The sequence below is a fragment of the Sorex fumeus genome, unplaced genomic scaffold, assembly GCF_029834395.1.
Source record: "Sorex fumeus unplaced genomic scaffold, SorFum_2.1 ptg000047l, whole genome shotgun sequence".
NCBI classification, from domain to species: domain Eukaryota; kingdom Metazoa; phylum Chordata; class Mammalia; order Eulipotyphla; family Soricidae; genus Sorex; species Sorex fumeus.
In genome coordinates, this window is record NW_026606104.1 from 50,150,378 (window position 1) to 50,164,667 (window position 14,290).

The window sequence follows — 14,290 nt, forward strand, 5'->3', positions numbered from 1 at the left end:
TCATCTCTGGGTTATTCTTTTGGGAAGTTCTGTTATCAGATAAGATTCAGTGTGACTGGGATTAGTTTTCAGACTAGTGAAATGAGGACTTGTGCCCTGATTTGGTTCTGGATTTGGCAGTGCTGACAGTAGTCTTCATCAGCAGCTGTAATCACAGAGCAAAACTGGCTTCAGTTATAATTACCACCAATTCCTAACAATGCCTCTCACAGGATTTCCGCCCTGTGCCTGTCACAAGGTCGAGGACGCCTCCTCCTCCTCTTCAGTTCTTCAGGGCAAGGAGGATCACGGTCCTAGAAATTCTGAAAACTGTTATCACAGTTACTTTAGGGAGACATTTCTACCGTGACTCTCTGAGGGATAACACAGAAGGCACTGGGAAGAAACTGGCTAATCCTGAGAGACACGATGTCCAAGGAAATGTTGAACATCCAGGAGTTGTCAAGATGTTTTGCCGGAGTATCTGGCAGCAGGCTGGCAGAGGCGGGAGGCGTGGGGGCAGGAAAGGGGGAGAGCAGTGACATTGCAGCTATGTGCCACCATTGCACTAGCTCCCTCTCTGACAAAGTGTCAGAGAGTGTCAATCATCATGGGATCCCTGCATTCAGCATCCCGCCGCCCCCCCCCCCCCCCCTGCCTGGGCACTGTGAGAACAAGAGTGAGCGGGAGCTGGAGTGGGGGTGGGGAGTGAGAGAGACTTAGGCTCAGAGTTGCAGGTTGGGGAATGCAGGCAGTGACCCACAGGGGCTGGTGGTGAGTCTGCAACTCACATCTGCAGGACTGTTCCTGGAACAGAACCTCATGAGGATGGAAGCTTTCTTTCCCGGCCTCAAGGGAACCCCCATCCTTCATCCCATTCCATATACAAATGTTATTTCCAAAGCCAGAAATAAGGAAAAAGTGGGGACCTTCATGCACAGAGGTCTCCAGCTGAGCCTGCTTGGACACAACTGGACACACACAGGGTTACTGTGAACACAGGACTCCCAGTTAAATTCTAATTTCAGGCAAATAACAGATCATTTTTTTTTTGTATACATGTCTCAGGAAATATTTGGGAACTACTTATACTAATTATGTATCTGGTAAATTTATATTTATCAAAGAAACAATTAGTACAAGTAGTTCCCAAGTATTTCTGATAAGCAAACTGAACTGGACATCCTGGTGGGTTTGGTTTGGTCTTAGCTAAAATCTGTAGTTTAGGATCTGGTCTTAGTGGGGTGGGCGAAGGGGATCTCGAAGAGGATGGCACAAAAGGAATCCGCATGGTTAGAGAAAGTTCGAGGCAAAAATCACACAGCTTTCCTGTTCCTGCAAGGCCCCAGGAAGTCTGTCTGTATTCAGGGCATATTAAACATTCTTTTCTCTTGTCTCTGATGCAGGGATCAAACCCAGGACCTCACACATGTACGCAAGGCAAGCACTCTACAATGACTGCATTTCTAGCCCCTGAAGTCTTCTTTCCATCATGGTCAGAGGCTGCCAGGAAGATGCATGCCCCAGAGCGTCCTACGGAGGGTCCTGGGACTAGTCCTTCAATGTCCCCCCTCCTGCAACAGGGCCTGAACACACACAGATCCTTCTCTGCCTAATGAACCGATCCCATTCCAACTAGGTCGTCATTCCGCAAGGCTCAGTCCTCAGGACCTCACTATGACTCGGAGAAGCCAAGCCAGATTCTCTAGGCCACATTCTCCCAGTGCACACACCTTTCCTCTGCACCCCTGTCCCAGTGGTGCTTGGCGTGGTGCTTGGCCATCACTGATGAGATTCTCGGGACAGTGTTGTGGTGAGCCACCTGGCACACCTGTCTGTGTCTGTCCACCTTTGTATCCTCAGTGTTCAGCACAATACTTGGCCAATGACAGGGACCCATGCATGGACAGATGAATCTTGGAGGGGGCTGTGGTGGGGAGGGCACTGGATGGACAGCCTCTGACAGCCCTGTAGAGTTGTTTCGTTTTGTTTTGCTTTGGGGGAACAACCAGCAATGCTCAGGGGTTACTCCTGGCTCTATGCTCAGGGGGCCATATGGGGTGTTGGGGGATTGAACCTGGGTCAGCTGCATGTAAGGCAAGTGCCCAACCCACTATACTGTCTCTCCAACACCCCCTCCCCCCAGGTAGATTTCTAAGCCTCATCAGCACTTTGCCCTGGGTAGATCCTTTGTGATGCACCTGGAAGGATCTTCCCAGGACAAACTCCTCCACCAACAGGTTAGCAGAGAACACAATGAAAAGCAAAAAAGGATGGATCCTGGCTCCCTGGACACCCTGGAAACTAAAGATAGGGAGAGAGAGAGAAAGAGAGAGACAAACAGGCTGACGGAGACAGAGAGAGAAAGACAGAGACAGATAGAGACAGAAAGAGACGACCAGAGACAGAAATAAGGACAAGTGAGTTCAAGAAAACAGGGAGGTTGGGGGGGGGGCAGTCCTGGAAGTGAGCCTGGAAAGGCTGCTGGTATTTGTGGCTCGCTTTCATGTGGCAGTTGGGTCCTGGTGTGTGGTAAGTCAGACTTTAAATGCCAGGGACAGAAGGGACAGAAAGGACGGCTGCAGGTTAAGGATGCCTTCAGCAGGCAAGCAAGGAAACCTGGCCAGAGAGATGTGCCAAATTTCTTCCCCACCCACCTGTCACCTCCTTTGGATTCCCAGCACCATCACCTGTCCCCAGCAATGCAATTCTACAGACACTAAGCCCACACTGTCTCCAGGCCCCAGATCACCCCTCCCAGACCTCGCAGAATGCCCATTACCTCTCCCAGACCTTGCAGAATGCCCAAGAGACTGCGAGTCCTTCGCCTCTGCCTGCCGGACCTCTCCCCACGTCACTCCACACACTTCTCGCTCTGAGCTACTTCTGTGTGCTGCCCTCAGCCAAATCCGCTGAGGACGGGACCAACCGAGGAAGCTTCTACCCGCCCCTAAATATAGAAATTCTGTTTGTTTGTTTTGCTTTTTGGGTCACACCCGGCAATGCTCAGAGGTTCCTCCTGGCTTTGCACTCAGGAATCACTCCTGGCGGTGCTCGGGGGACCATATGGGATGCTGGGAATCGAACCTAGGTCGGTCGCATGCAAGGCAAACTCCCCACCCGCTGCGCTATTGCTCCAGCCCCTAAATATAGAAATTCTGAATAATAATGAAAAGGGCTTTTGGCTCCACACCGAGCGTGCAAACAGGAAGAGATTTTTCAGGCACCAGAAACAGTCACAAAATTCAAAAGCTAAGTAGTGAAAGGGAATGTGAAGCCAAGGGAGCCTCAGGACTACCAGACCAAGCAGAGGCTAGATGGCCATACTCAGGGAGGGTGAGAAGAGAGACCCCCAACCCTGCCCTAGGGCGCTGGAAGGGCACCCCACACCTCAAGCCACCAGCCAAGAAGGGTGGTTTCATTTACAGACTTGGACTAAAAAGTCAGGACATGACTCAGGGATATGGCCTGGAAGGAGATTCTGAGAAATGAGAACATTCAGGAGGTGTGTGGGTGTGGGGCCGGAGTGAGTACTAGCAGGGAAATCCAGAAAGCGCACACTGAGATGCCAACTCTCAACGGACCGAAGCTTAGGAGCACTTCAGCAGAAAGCAAATTGGACCCAGGAGGAAGAGCTGGGCAGTAACAAGTCATACTGGACACATAAATTGTTACAACGTGTTTGTAAATCTAAACTCTTAAGCCATAAAAGATGTAACAACTGACTTAGCAGAATTTTTTTTTAAGGTGTATAGTCAAAATACCAGATAACTACAGCCTGGAAGATGGGAGGAGAGAGAAAAGGAGGAAGCAGGAGTGCTCCAAGGGCCCTGGGAGAAAAATGCAAGCTAATTTTAGACTTTATTAGGAAAATATGAAATTATGTCACTGCTTACAAATTGGAGGAAAATCAGTACTGAAATAGAAACCTCCAAGCCAATGACGGGAAAACGAGAAAGGATAAACTTGATCAGTTCAACAAAAGACAGAAAGGGAGGGGAAGAGGAAAACAAACAAGAAGCATGTCAAGCGGGAAAAAGCTTGAGACGAAAGACCCTCCAAAGAAATCAATAATCAAGTTATGTATAAATAGATTACATTTGTCAACTAAATCTAGTTCCATACTACTTACGAGCAACATAAGGATGTATTTTAAAGCATACGGGTACAGAGAGCTGAAAGGGTAGGAAAACATGTGGGAAAATTTACAAAGGAAAGCAGTAGTAGAAAGAAAATCAGGAAAAACAGACTTCGAGGCAAACACCCTTAGTAACGATGAACTGAGTCTACTGAAAGATGAATGGGACGACCCACCAAGAAGAGAGAACGATTATAAGCCTACTTACTTCTAAACAGCACATGCTCACACGAAGAAAATTTATAAAACTACCAAGGAAAATAATACAACCCCAACCATGGGTGGGGCAACGCTTTTTTTTTTGTTTGTTTGATTTGTTTCTGGCTTGGGGACTAGCTCTGTGCTCAGGGTCACTCCCAGTGCTGTTCAGGGAATCACGCAGTGCCTAAGACAGAGCCGGGGTCAGCCACATGAAACACGAGAGCTTTCATCCCTGTATGATCTCTTGGGCACAGCAAGTTTTTTGACGGGGTGGGCTGGGGGGGGTCACACCTGGGAGTGTTTAGTACTATTCCTAGTTCTGTGGTCAGGATTGACCCTTAATGGTACAAGGAACCGAACCAGGGTTGGTTAGATGCAAGGCAAGTACCGTATCTTCTGTATTATTGCTCTGGCTTCAGTTTAACATTTTTGGGGTTATTTATTGTTATTCTCTGAGGGGGCACACCATGGTACTCAGGACTCTGTGTTCAGTAGTGACCCCAGTAGTTCTGGGGGAACTACAGGTGGTGGCGGGGACTCAAACCAGGGTAGGCAGATGTAAGGCAAGCGCCTGAAGCCTTGGACTGTCTCTCTGGCGCCAGCCAATGTTCCTTGTACACCTCTCTCAAAACTGGTAAATCAATCATTCAAAAACAACAAAAGATAAACATTTGAAATAGATCATTCTTAAATATGGTGGAAAAAGCCTCCATAAATTCTAAGAATTAGTATCAGAAGTGATACTTACACAGAATGCATACTCTGACTACAATGTGGCAAACTTAGAAATCAACTGTGAAAAAGTAGTTCCCTTGAAAAAATGTTGGGAACCAAAAAAAAAAATTCTCCTACATAGTTCACAAGTTAAAAGGGAAATTATGATGAAAGTTATCAATTACTCTGAACTGAACAACGAAAACACTATGCCTTAATACTTAGAAGATGGGGCTGAAGCGATAGTACAGTGGGTAGGGCGTTTGCCTTGCACGTGGCTGACCCAGGTTCAATCCCTGACATCCCATATGGTCCCCCAAGCACCTCCAGGAGTAATTCCTGAGCACAGAGCCAGGAGTAACTCCTGAGCATCGCTGGGTGTGACCCAAAAAGAAAAAAAGAAAAAAACCACAAAACTTAAAAGACACAGCTATAGTAGTACAATTAAGGGGGAATTTATAGTCTAAGAAAGGCAAGTTAGAAAATAATAAATGCTGTTTAGAAGGATCAAAATATGTATATAAGTGTGTAAACATATATATGTATATATTTATACATGTGTACATATACATATATATGTATGCACATATATACATATATATAGTAGAAGAAAGAAAATAACATGAAAGTAGAAGAAAGGAAACATTAAAGATAAAAGAGAGGGGCTGGAGCGATAGCACAGTGGGTAGGCCACTTTCCTTGCATGTGGCCAATCACTTTCAATTCCCAGCATTCCATATGGTCCCCTGAGCACCAACAGGAGTAATTCCTGAGTGCAGAGCCAGGAGTAACCCCCGAGCATTGCTAGGAATCACACACACACACACACACACACACACACACACACACACACACACAAAACCCAGAAAAGAGAAACAACAGAGATGCTCACCAAAACCAAAATTTGCTTTTCAGAAGGTAAAGGTAAAGGCCCTCCCGTTGTTCGTCGATTTGCTCGAGCGGGCCCAGTAACGTCTCCATTGGAGACTTTGTTGTTACTGTGTTTGGCATATCGAATACGTCACGGGGAGCTTGCCAGGCTCTGCCGTGTGGGCGAGATACTCTCGGTAGCTTGCCGGGCTCTCCGAGAGGGGCGAAGGAATCGAACTCGGGTCGGCCATGTTGGCTGCGTGCAAGGCAAACGCCCTACCGCTGTGCTATATACTAAAGATGTGAAATAGAAAACTTAGTAAAGACTGATCTAGAAAAGGCAGGAGAGATAGTCCAGGGTTAAGGCACTTGTCTTCTAAGTAGTCAACCCTGGCTCGATCCTTGGCACACTATAGTCCCCTAAATACCACCAGGAGTGATCCTTGAGCAGTCAGAAGGAAGTCCTGAGCACTGCTGGGTGTGGCCCCAAATACCAAAAAAGAAAAAACTTAATCAACAGTGGGCATAAGTATGATATTAGGAATAAAAATGTGGCCAGAACCTAGAGATACAATAAAATTATACATCATAGTATTATAAAAATGTTATTTCAAACCAAAGGCCCCATGGTAATACTTAATTTCAAATTTTTTGAAAACTATCCAATTTGGGTGAAAAATTTAAATCACTAAAATTGTCTCAAGAATAAAAATAAAGCAAAATAGGTCAATAAACACTAAAGAAACTAAAGTCATAGTACAAAAAGTTTCTCCCCTCCCCAAATGGTATCAGGCCTAGATAGTTTCATAGGTAACCTTTACCAAAATATTTGGAATAGATCATTCCTATTTCATATAAATTGCTCCAAAGATCAAAAACACAGCGAATGCTCTGCAATTCATTTTTAGGAGTTTGCAATAAATAAAACCAAGGGAAGGGATCACGGGAAAAACCTGTAGTACCAGAAAGATCATTCGAAGGACTGGAGCATGGGTTTTGCAGGTAAGACCTCTGGGTTCCATCTCTGATATCAGAAGGTCTCCTGAGCACTGAGTCAGGTGGATTCCCAGAGCTGCAACAGGCGTAACCCAAAATGAACAAAAAAATTGCAGGCCAACAGAGCTTATAAACAAAGATATTAAAATCTTAAAGCAATAGCTACTCAAAAATTTAGCAATGTACATAAAAATAACATAGCTAGAATAAGACAAAAACTGTCAGTGTCTGGAAAACTCAGTCTTCTCCCCATCATTGGGATGGTCAGCAGCAGGCCCTGCTCACTGCACTACCCTCCCCCACTAAAAAGAGAACCCTCCACAGCATCCCTGAATTCTAGATTCCACTGTGATGAGGTTTTCATCTACAATGTGATGCAGGTCAGAGTTTCTAAGCAGGAAGGGCTACCTTCCTCCTCTCCTCTCTTCTTCCATCCTGCTTGGAATGCAAAGGGAACAGCGGGAGCCTGCACTTCAGCTTCTTGGACATGAAATAATACCCTGTGACAGGAAACGCAGGAAGACAGAAGGAGTCCGGGAGCCTGACACGGCATGTCTCCTGCCTCTTTTTAAATGAGAGACAAATGCACTAAAGGAGCCCTGTTACTCACAGCCAAACTTAATCCGAACTGATAATGGGATCAAGCAAGAGTTTCTGCCAGGAATAAAAGGGTCAACGTGAAAAATCTATTAATACAATACACCACATTACAGATGAAAAGGAGAAAATCTAACATCGTTAAATTAGATTCTGAAAGAAGCAATTCAATAAAATTCCATTCTCATTTTCTATTTAAAAACACAAGTTTAAAACTCATAGTCAACTAGGAGTCAAAGGGAATTTCCATAACCCGATAAATAATGCCCATCAAAATCTGTAGCAAGCTGGGCTGGGGATGTAGTCAGTGGCACAGCACATGCCTTGCATCTGTGAGGCCCTAGGTTCTATCCCCAGCATCACTAATCATCATCATCATCATCTACAGCAAGCATCATCTTTCTTAGCCTGGGGCTTAAAAAGTCGGAAAGCGGACACAAGCATACACTCAATGGAGAAATGAAAAGTCCTAGTCAATGCATTATAACAAGAAAAAGAAACTGAGATATAGTAAAAGAGAGAACAGAAGGTTGCTAAGTAAAATCAGTGTACCAAACTTCAGAGTGTTCCCAGTTAGCAAGCAGTGTATTATGAAATACAATAGGAAAAAAAATTCCAACTCCAATCTCCACAGTGAAAAGCTTATTACCTTTCTTGAGGCTCATGAGAACATTCTGGGGGGCGGGGGGGCTGGAGTGATAGCACAGCAGGTCGGGCATTTGCCTTGCACACAGCCGACCCAGGTTCGATTCCCAGCATCCCATATAGTCCCCCAAACACCACCAGGAGTAATTCCTGAGCACAGAGCCATGAGTAGCCCCTGTGCATCACAGGGTGTGACTGCCCCCCCGCCCACAAAAGAGAACATTCTGCTTACTAGTTTCCTCATACCCTCCATGGACTCACTCACACTCATTCTCTACTCAGCATTTAGTGACCTTCTGAAACATACGTTCGAGCGAGTCACACTCCTTTCACCTTTTAATGTCTACTCATCAAAGGTGATTAAATTCCAGTTCTTTATCATGTCTGTGCTCAGCATGCATCTCTGCCTTTTCTCCAGTGCCCTCCTGACCCTGCCGGGCACGCCAGTCCACAGGAGCTGCAGTCACACTTCTCCTGCCTGCATCTTCACCAGCTCTCCCTTCTCTGGATACTTTCCCCCACTGTCCCCTGGGGGGCGCCAGTCATTCCTCAAGTCGCAGATGAAATGTCACTGGTTAAACCTAAATAAGGTTCCTTCTCTCTCAGTTTCAACTTTTCCCATTTGTCATCTACCCTAATACATAATATATTATAAAGCACTGGCCCACAGATTCCATATTCCGTGCCTCAATTACCTTCTATATAATAACTTGCATGAGGGCAAGAGACAAGTCTTTGGTGATGTGCTGAGTGTTTAGCAGGAACTACAGAGAACAGAGAGCTCGGAGGCATTTGCTGAGCAAATGAGCCAGGAGGAAATGCCAGAATTCAGGGAGTTGGTTGGAGTCTCAGTAGCACATCTGCTGTACTACCCCAGGATTCAAACTAGTTCAGAGAAGTAGGGGTGGGGGATACCCCAAAGATTTATCTGGATGAGGGATCAAAACTACCTTGTAAGGGAGGAAGCTGGGGCATAGGGATGGGCTGATGGTCCAAGGGCAGGACTAAGGATGGGGGAGAGGGGGGTTGGGAGGCAAGGTTCTGGGCATACACTGCCCCAGCCCTCCTTGACACCTGGCCCATCTCTCAAGAGCTCAAGTCCCAAACCTGAGGACCTGGGTTTGCCACTTTGCTCTGAACACTGGGGAATGTTAAAAAATTTGGAGGATAGCAGCTACGAGGAGTGATGGGGCAACGAAGACACCTTTTGTGTATGTCACCCTGTACTGAGGCACTGACAGTCTCAGGAGCATGGAAGAAACCACAGGGAGCTAGAATAGGACTGGAGGAAAACAGTCAAATCCCACAGGAGTCCCAAGAATATCTGGTCGAGCACAGGCACAAGATATCCTGAGGGATGGGGCTGGAGCGATAGTACAGCGGGTAGGGCGTTTGCCTAGCACATGGCTGACCCGGGTTCGATTCCCAGCATCCCCTGAGCACCACCAGGAGTAATTCCTGAGTGCAGAGCCAGGAGTGACCCCTATGCATCTGCTAGGTGTAATCCCCCCCCTCGCACAACAACAACAACAACAAAAAGATATCCTCAGGGGTTCCCAGAGATCAGAGGAGGAAATTTAGTGGCGGTCTGAGGGCCCAACAATGGGAACAAGGCTTCAAAAGGGCCAGGTGCTAAGCGTCCAGCTTTGTTCCGCCAGCAGGTGTGTCTCTCGACAGCCCAGATCACCAGGCAATCCTCAGGGCCAGTCCCAGGCAGCTCCAAACACACACACACACACACACACACACACACACACACACACAGACACACACCCCACAGGGTGTGAGCCCCGCAAGATAACGGCCTCCCAGAGCCCTGCCCTGGGACCATCAGAGACAGGGCTTGCCACAGGACCTTGAGCACAGCGGGGACGTCTACTAGTGCTCCCTCCCAGAGCTCGAGGCGCTGTTTTTCCATTGGAAATTAGGGATGTTTCTAATGCCAGAACAGTGGCTGCTGGAAATTCTCCCATCTCAGGCACACTGCAGACGCAGACGTAACACAGGTACCCCCGACTGCTTAAATGCTTGTGTGCGCCAAGTTAGGAGGGGAGGTCTATCTGCCAGGAGCCCGGGGAGGCAATCTTTGTGTTTATGTGTTTCTTTTGGAACTCACACATTTGTGCTTCACAGGAAGTAATGAGGCACTGGCAAAACCCTGTCATCCCCAGCACGGCCAACAGTCAGCAGCCGGCTCAGGATCCGCCCACCCCGCCACCTTCCCCCAGCCCCCTGTGGGAATCTTGGGTTCCCTCTGAGCTCCTGGGACAGCTTCAAGGAGAAGCCACTTTGAAGGTGATGTCCACCCTGGAGCCATCTCTATCGATAACCATGTGGCTGTCCTTAGGGCCAACTACCCCATAAAAAGGCCTTCACCAGAGGGGAGGGTGGGCATGGACCAGAGCAGTTGAGGCCAACAGTCTTTTCCTCTTCTCCCTGAAGAAAGCTTTGAGATGCACCCCCCAACATACCTCTTATCATCCTCCACCTGCACGCCGATGGAGTGGAACTCTCTCCGACTCCTGTTCTCTGTGTCCGAGTCTGAGATGGTCTCCACCTGGTGAGGGTGGATGAAAGGAGGAAAAAGTGTCATGGCCATGGCCAGACCAGGGGCTCCCCTTCTGGTGAAGGGGCTCCCCTTCTGGGCCAGCAACTGCTGAGCCCCCAAGTCAGCTGGCAGAGCCTGCAAAAACAACCTGCCCAAACAAGAGAAGCTGAGAAGTTCAGAGGCCGTGAGGGGCACCTGTGGACATTCCCACCCAGTCCCCAGTACTGGGCAGGGTACCCGGAGCAGGGACCAGGGTGTGGCCTGGGGCTCATCTGGCATCCCCAGTATGAGCAGGCATGGGGGTTCCCTGCAGCTTAGAGCTAGCCACAGAACAGATGTCGGTCTCCAGAAGTCCCCATGAAGCCCCCTCACCCCGTCTCCAGCCCGCCTGAGTATCCTCCCATGGGGCGTCCTCCTTGCATACCTGCACCCCGATGGACGGCCTCCACTTGCGCTGGCGCGCCAAGCTCCGCAGCTCCTCCCTGCCAGGAATGGTCTTGATGATGAGTGTGGGGGGTTTGGGGCTGGCTCGGGGCGGCACCGGCGCCAAGTCCAGGGTGCGCGCGCCCATGGAGGGGCCATCGAGCCCGTCGGCTGAGGTGCAGCGCCGGGCAGGGCCCTCGGCCGCGGTGAAGCTCTCGTGGGCCGAGTCGGTGCTGCTCTGCGCGGTGATGGAGATGCGGGGCGGGGCCTGGCTTCCAGGCGGGATGGGGGGCGGGGCCTTTCGGAAGTTGAAGGCTGGGGACCACCAGGACAGCAGAGGTGAGAAACGGCATCCCAGAAGCACCCCCTCCACACACACACACACACACACACACACACACACACACACACACACACCCCTACACCTCCAACCCAGCCACCATGCATAGTGGTGTCCAGAGAGGAGCCTGGGATGATGCTCCCCAACCTACCCGAGGCAGCCACACAGCACGGGAGACCCCAGGGTGCTAGGCAGGGCATACTCACAGGAGCCGGGCCTCCCTGAGACAGAGGCAGGGGCGGCAAGGAGGGGCAGGCAGTCGTCGTCTTGGGAGCAGCCGGCCTGGATGGCCCGGAGGTAGCTGTGGCTCCGCATGCGGAAACAGCCGGGCAGGTCCAGGGCGTCCACCGCCTGGGACTCGAGCTCCCCAAACACAGACCCGCACACGGCCTCCAGCTGCTGGCTCAGCTCGTCACTCAGCTGGGGGTAGGTGGGAGGAGGGCTGTTAGCGGGGCTCAGGGGCAGCATGGGGGTCTGATGCTGCTCTGGTGCATTTGGACTGCAAGTTGGCTTTGCTTTCCAGAGAGAAAGGTGCAGACCCGGCCCTGTACTGTCCCCTGGGATTGCCTGGGGTCCCGGACTCTTCACCTCCCTAAAGCCCTTCCAAGCCTCTTCCCTGTCTGACAGGGACCATCCCAACTTCTTCGCACTGAGCCCCAGTCCCCATTTCGTCTTACCAGACAGTGTGGGAAGCATCCGCCCTCAGACCCAGGAGGGGGTGGGGGACCTGGGGAAAGGCATCTTTCATTTCATTATTCATAACCCCCTGTCACAACACTGATTGACAGCAACCAGCAGAGATCTCTAGCAGGGTAAGTGTCAGAGCAAAAATGATCAGCCTTTAAGTGTTCCAAGGTCCCACTCCCACCCGCACCCCGCTGCCGACTATCTAGGCTTCAGGTTGGACCCCTAGTTCCTAGTCTCTCCCCATCCACCCCCTCCATATCCTTCACTCGTGGCTGGGTGCTGGAGACAGCTCTTATTTATTTACTTATTTATTTATTTATTATATGTTGAGGTGCAAAATCTGTGGTGCTAATTCATATTTAGGGGCCAAAACAAGAGTACAGTAGGTAGGGCGTCCTGCACACAGCTGACCCAGGTTTCACCCCTGGTATCCCATATAGTCCCCCAAGCACTGCCAGGAGTGATTCCTGAACACAGAGCCAGGAGCAGGCCCTGAGCTCCACCAGGTGTGACCCAAAAACAAAGCAAGAAAGAACAAGTAAAACAGAAAGGGTGTCCATGGAACCGTGTCACATAACCCAGCACTAGGACTAAATTTACCACAGAGGTTGCAGCTTTATTGTGTTAAATGAGAAAACAGGGGCAGAGAGGGAAAAAAAAAATCTAGACAGACAAACAAGGAGACCCAGAGGTGAGCAGCACACCCAGGCAGGCAAGATGAGTGTCTAAGCCTGAGATTCCAAGCCGACAATACCTCAGGAGCAGACCCTGTGAGTAGGGGAGCAGGGTTTGTGAATAGACGAGCAGGACCAGTGAATGAGTCAGCCGCACTGACCCGGAGGGAGACCCACCTGGAATCCAGGGCTGGTCCTGAGACTGCTGAGCAGTGTGGCCTGGGAACAATACTTGAAGTTCTGGGGTCTCGGTTTACTTCCCTGTTAAACAGGAGGGACCCTAGTTCCATCTTCAAGGGGCCATTGAGGGGATTTAAAGACACATGTGTGAGATAGATGGCGAGTCCTCAGTCGGTGCTTGTGAAGGCCCTGGGGACTACTGAGTAGACCCGACTATCCCTGAGATGCACAGCCATCCTTGTCATGGAGCTTAAGAGAAATATCCCCTCCAGGTTACACAGAGGTCAGCATATGATGGTATGGACACGCTCCTCAGGAGCATCCCCCTAGGAATGTGTTTCCTTTTTTCAGAGGAGAAGGCGAACCCAGGGCCTCATACATGAAAGGCAAATGCTTTACTGCTGAGACGCATTCCCCGCCCCCCTGCCAGGTGACCGTGACAGCAAGTATCCCATGGCAGCATCTTATGACAGCTGCCAGGAACGACTCACGGAATCACACTGAAGTGCCGTCAACAAAGGCCCCGAGGAAGGCTTCGCCCATATGTCAGATGTCACCCGAGGTTTCCATAACTCAGCCTCCAACATAACATGATGGCACTGGAGCCTACTCCAAACTGAGCAAAAATTTCCATCTTAGTCTACCAATGGGACCAGCAGGGCTCAGAGAAGGCTGTCCAAGGATGCCAGTTGAATGAATGGTAAAACCAAAATTAAATGCCAACTTTCTCAGCTCTCCTGCTAGGCTGAATGAGTATCAGACTCTCCCACATTAGTTCAGGTCCCATCCCACAATTTAACATGGAACTACCTACAGAACACTCTGTTTTGACTGCTTTTAAGTTCAGAGGAGTATCTGCTGAAGAGTCAGATTCAGTAGTTCCAACATGGGCCCAACTTAAAAAAGAAAGATTAATCTGAATTGTCTGCTGTCTTGGGTCATTTTGAAGAACTTCACCAGAAGTACACAGAAATCATGAGCCAATCCACAATCCTCAAGCAGTGGATTCCATGTCTGACCAGCACAAGCCATACTCTGGGGATACCTGTGGTTGTTGCTAGGCTTCCTTGTGAGTTACCTATTTCCTATCCTGAACCTATTTCCTACCAAGGACCAGCTGTGATCAGGATATTTCTTTTTTCTTTTTGTAGAACCTGGTGGCATTAAGGGCTTACTCCTGGCTCTGCACTGAGGGATCACTCCTGGAGGTGCTCAGGGAACCATGGTGCTGGGGATTGAACCCGGTTTAGCTGCAGGCAAGGCAAAAGCCTTAACCCCTGTGCCATCTCTCTGGCTCC

At 49.3% G+C, this 14,290-nt stretch overlaps 1 protein-coding gene across 2 annotated transcripts in view; it reads right to left on the reverse strand.

Annotated features, from left to right (window-relative positions):
* Positions 1-14,290, reverse strand: part of DLGAP3 (DLG associated protein 3) — a 64,568-nt gene that overhangs the window by 8,281 nt on the left and 41,997 nt on the right. For both annotated transcript variants that reach the window (XM_056122599.1, XM_056122600.1), the window contains exons 6-8: positions 11,658-11,871; positions 11,113-11,426; positions 10,612-10,697 (exon numbers count right to left, since the gene is read on the reverse strand). In XM_056122599.1, coding sequence (XP_055978574.1) covers positions 10,612-10,697; positions 11,113-11,426; positions 11,658-11,871 — 614 coding nt within the window. The remainder of the gene's footprint in view (positions 1-10,611; positions 10,698-11,112; positions 11,427-11,657; positions 11,872-14,290) is intronic.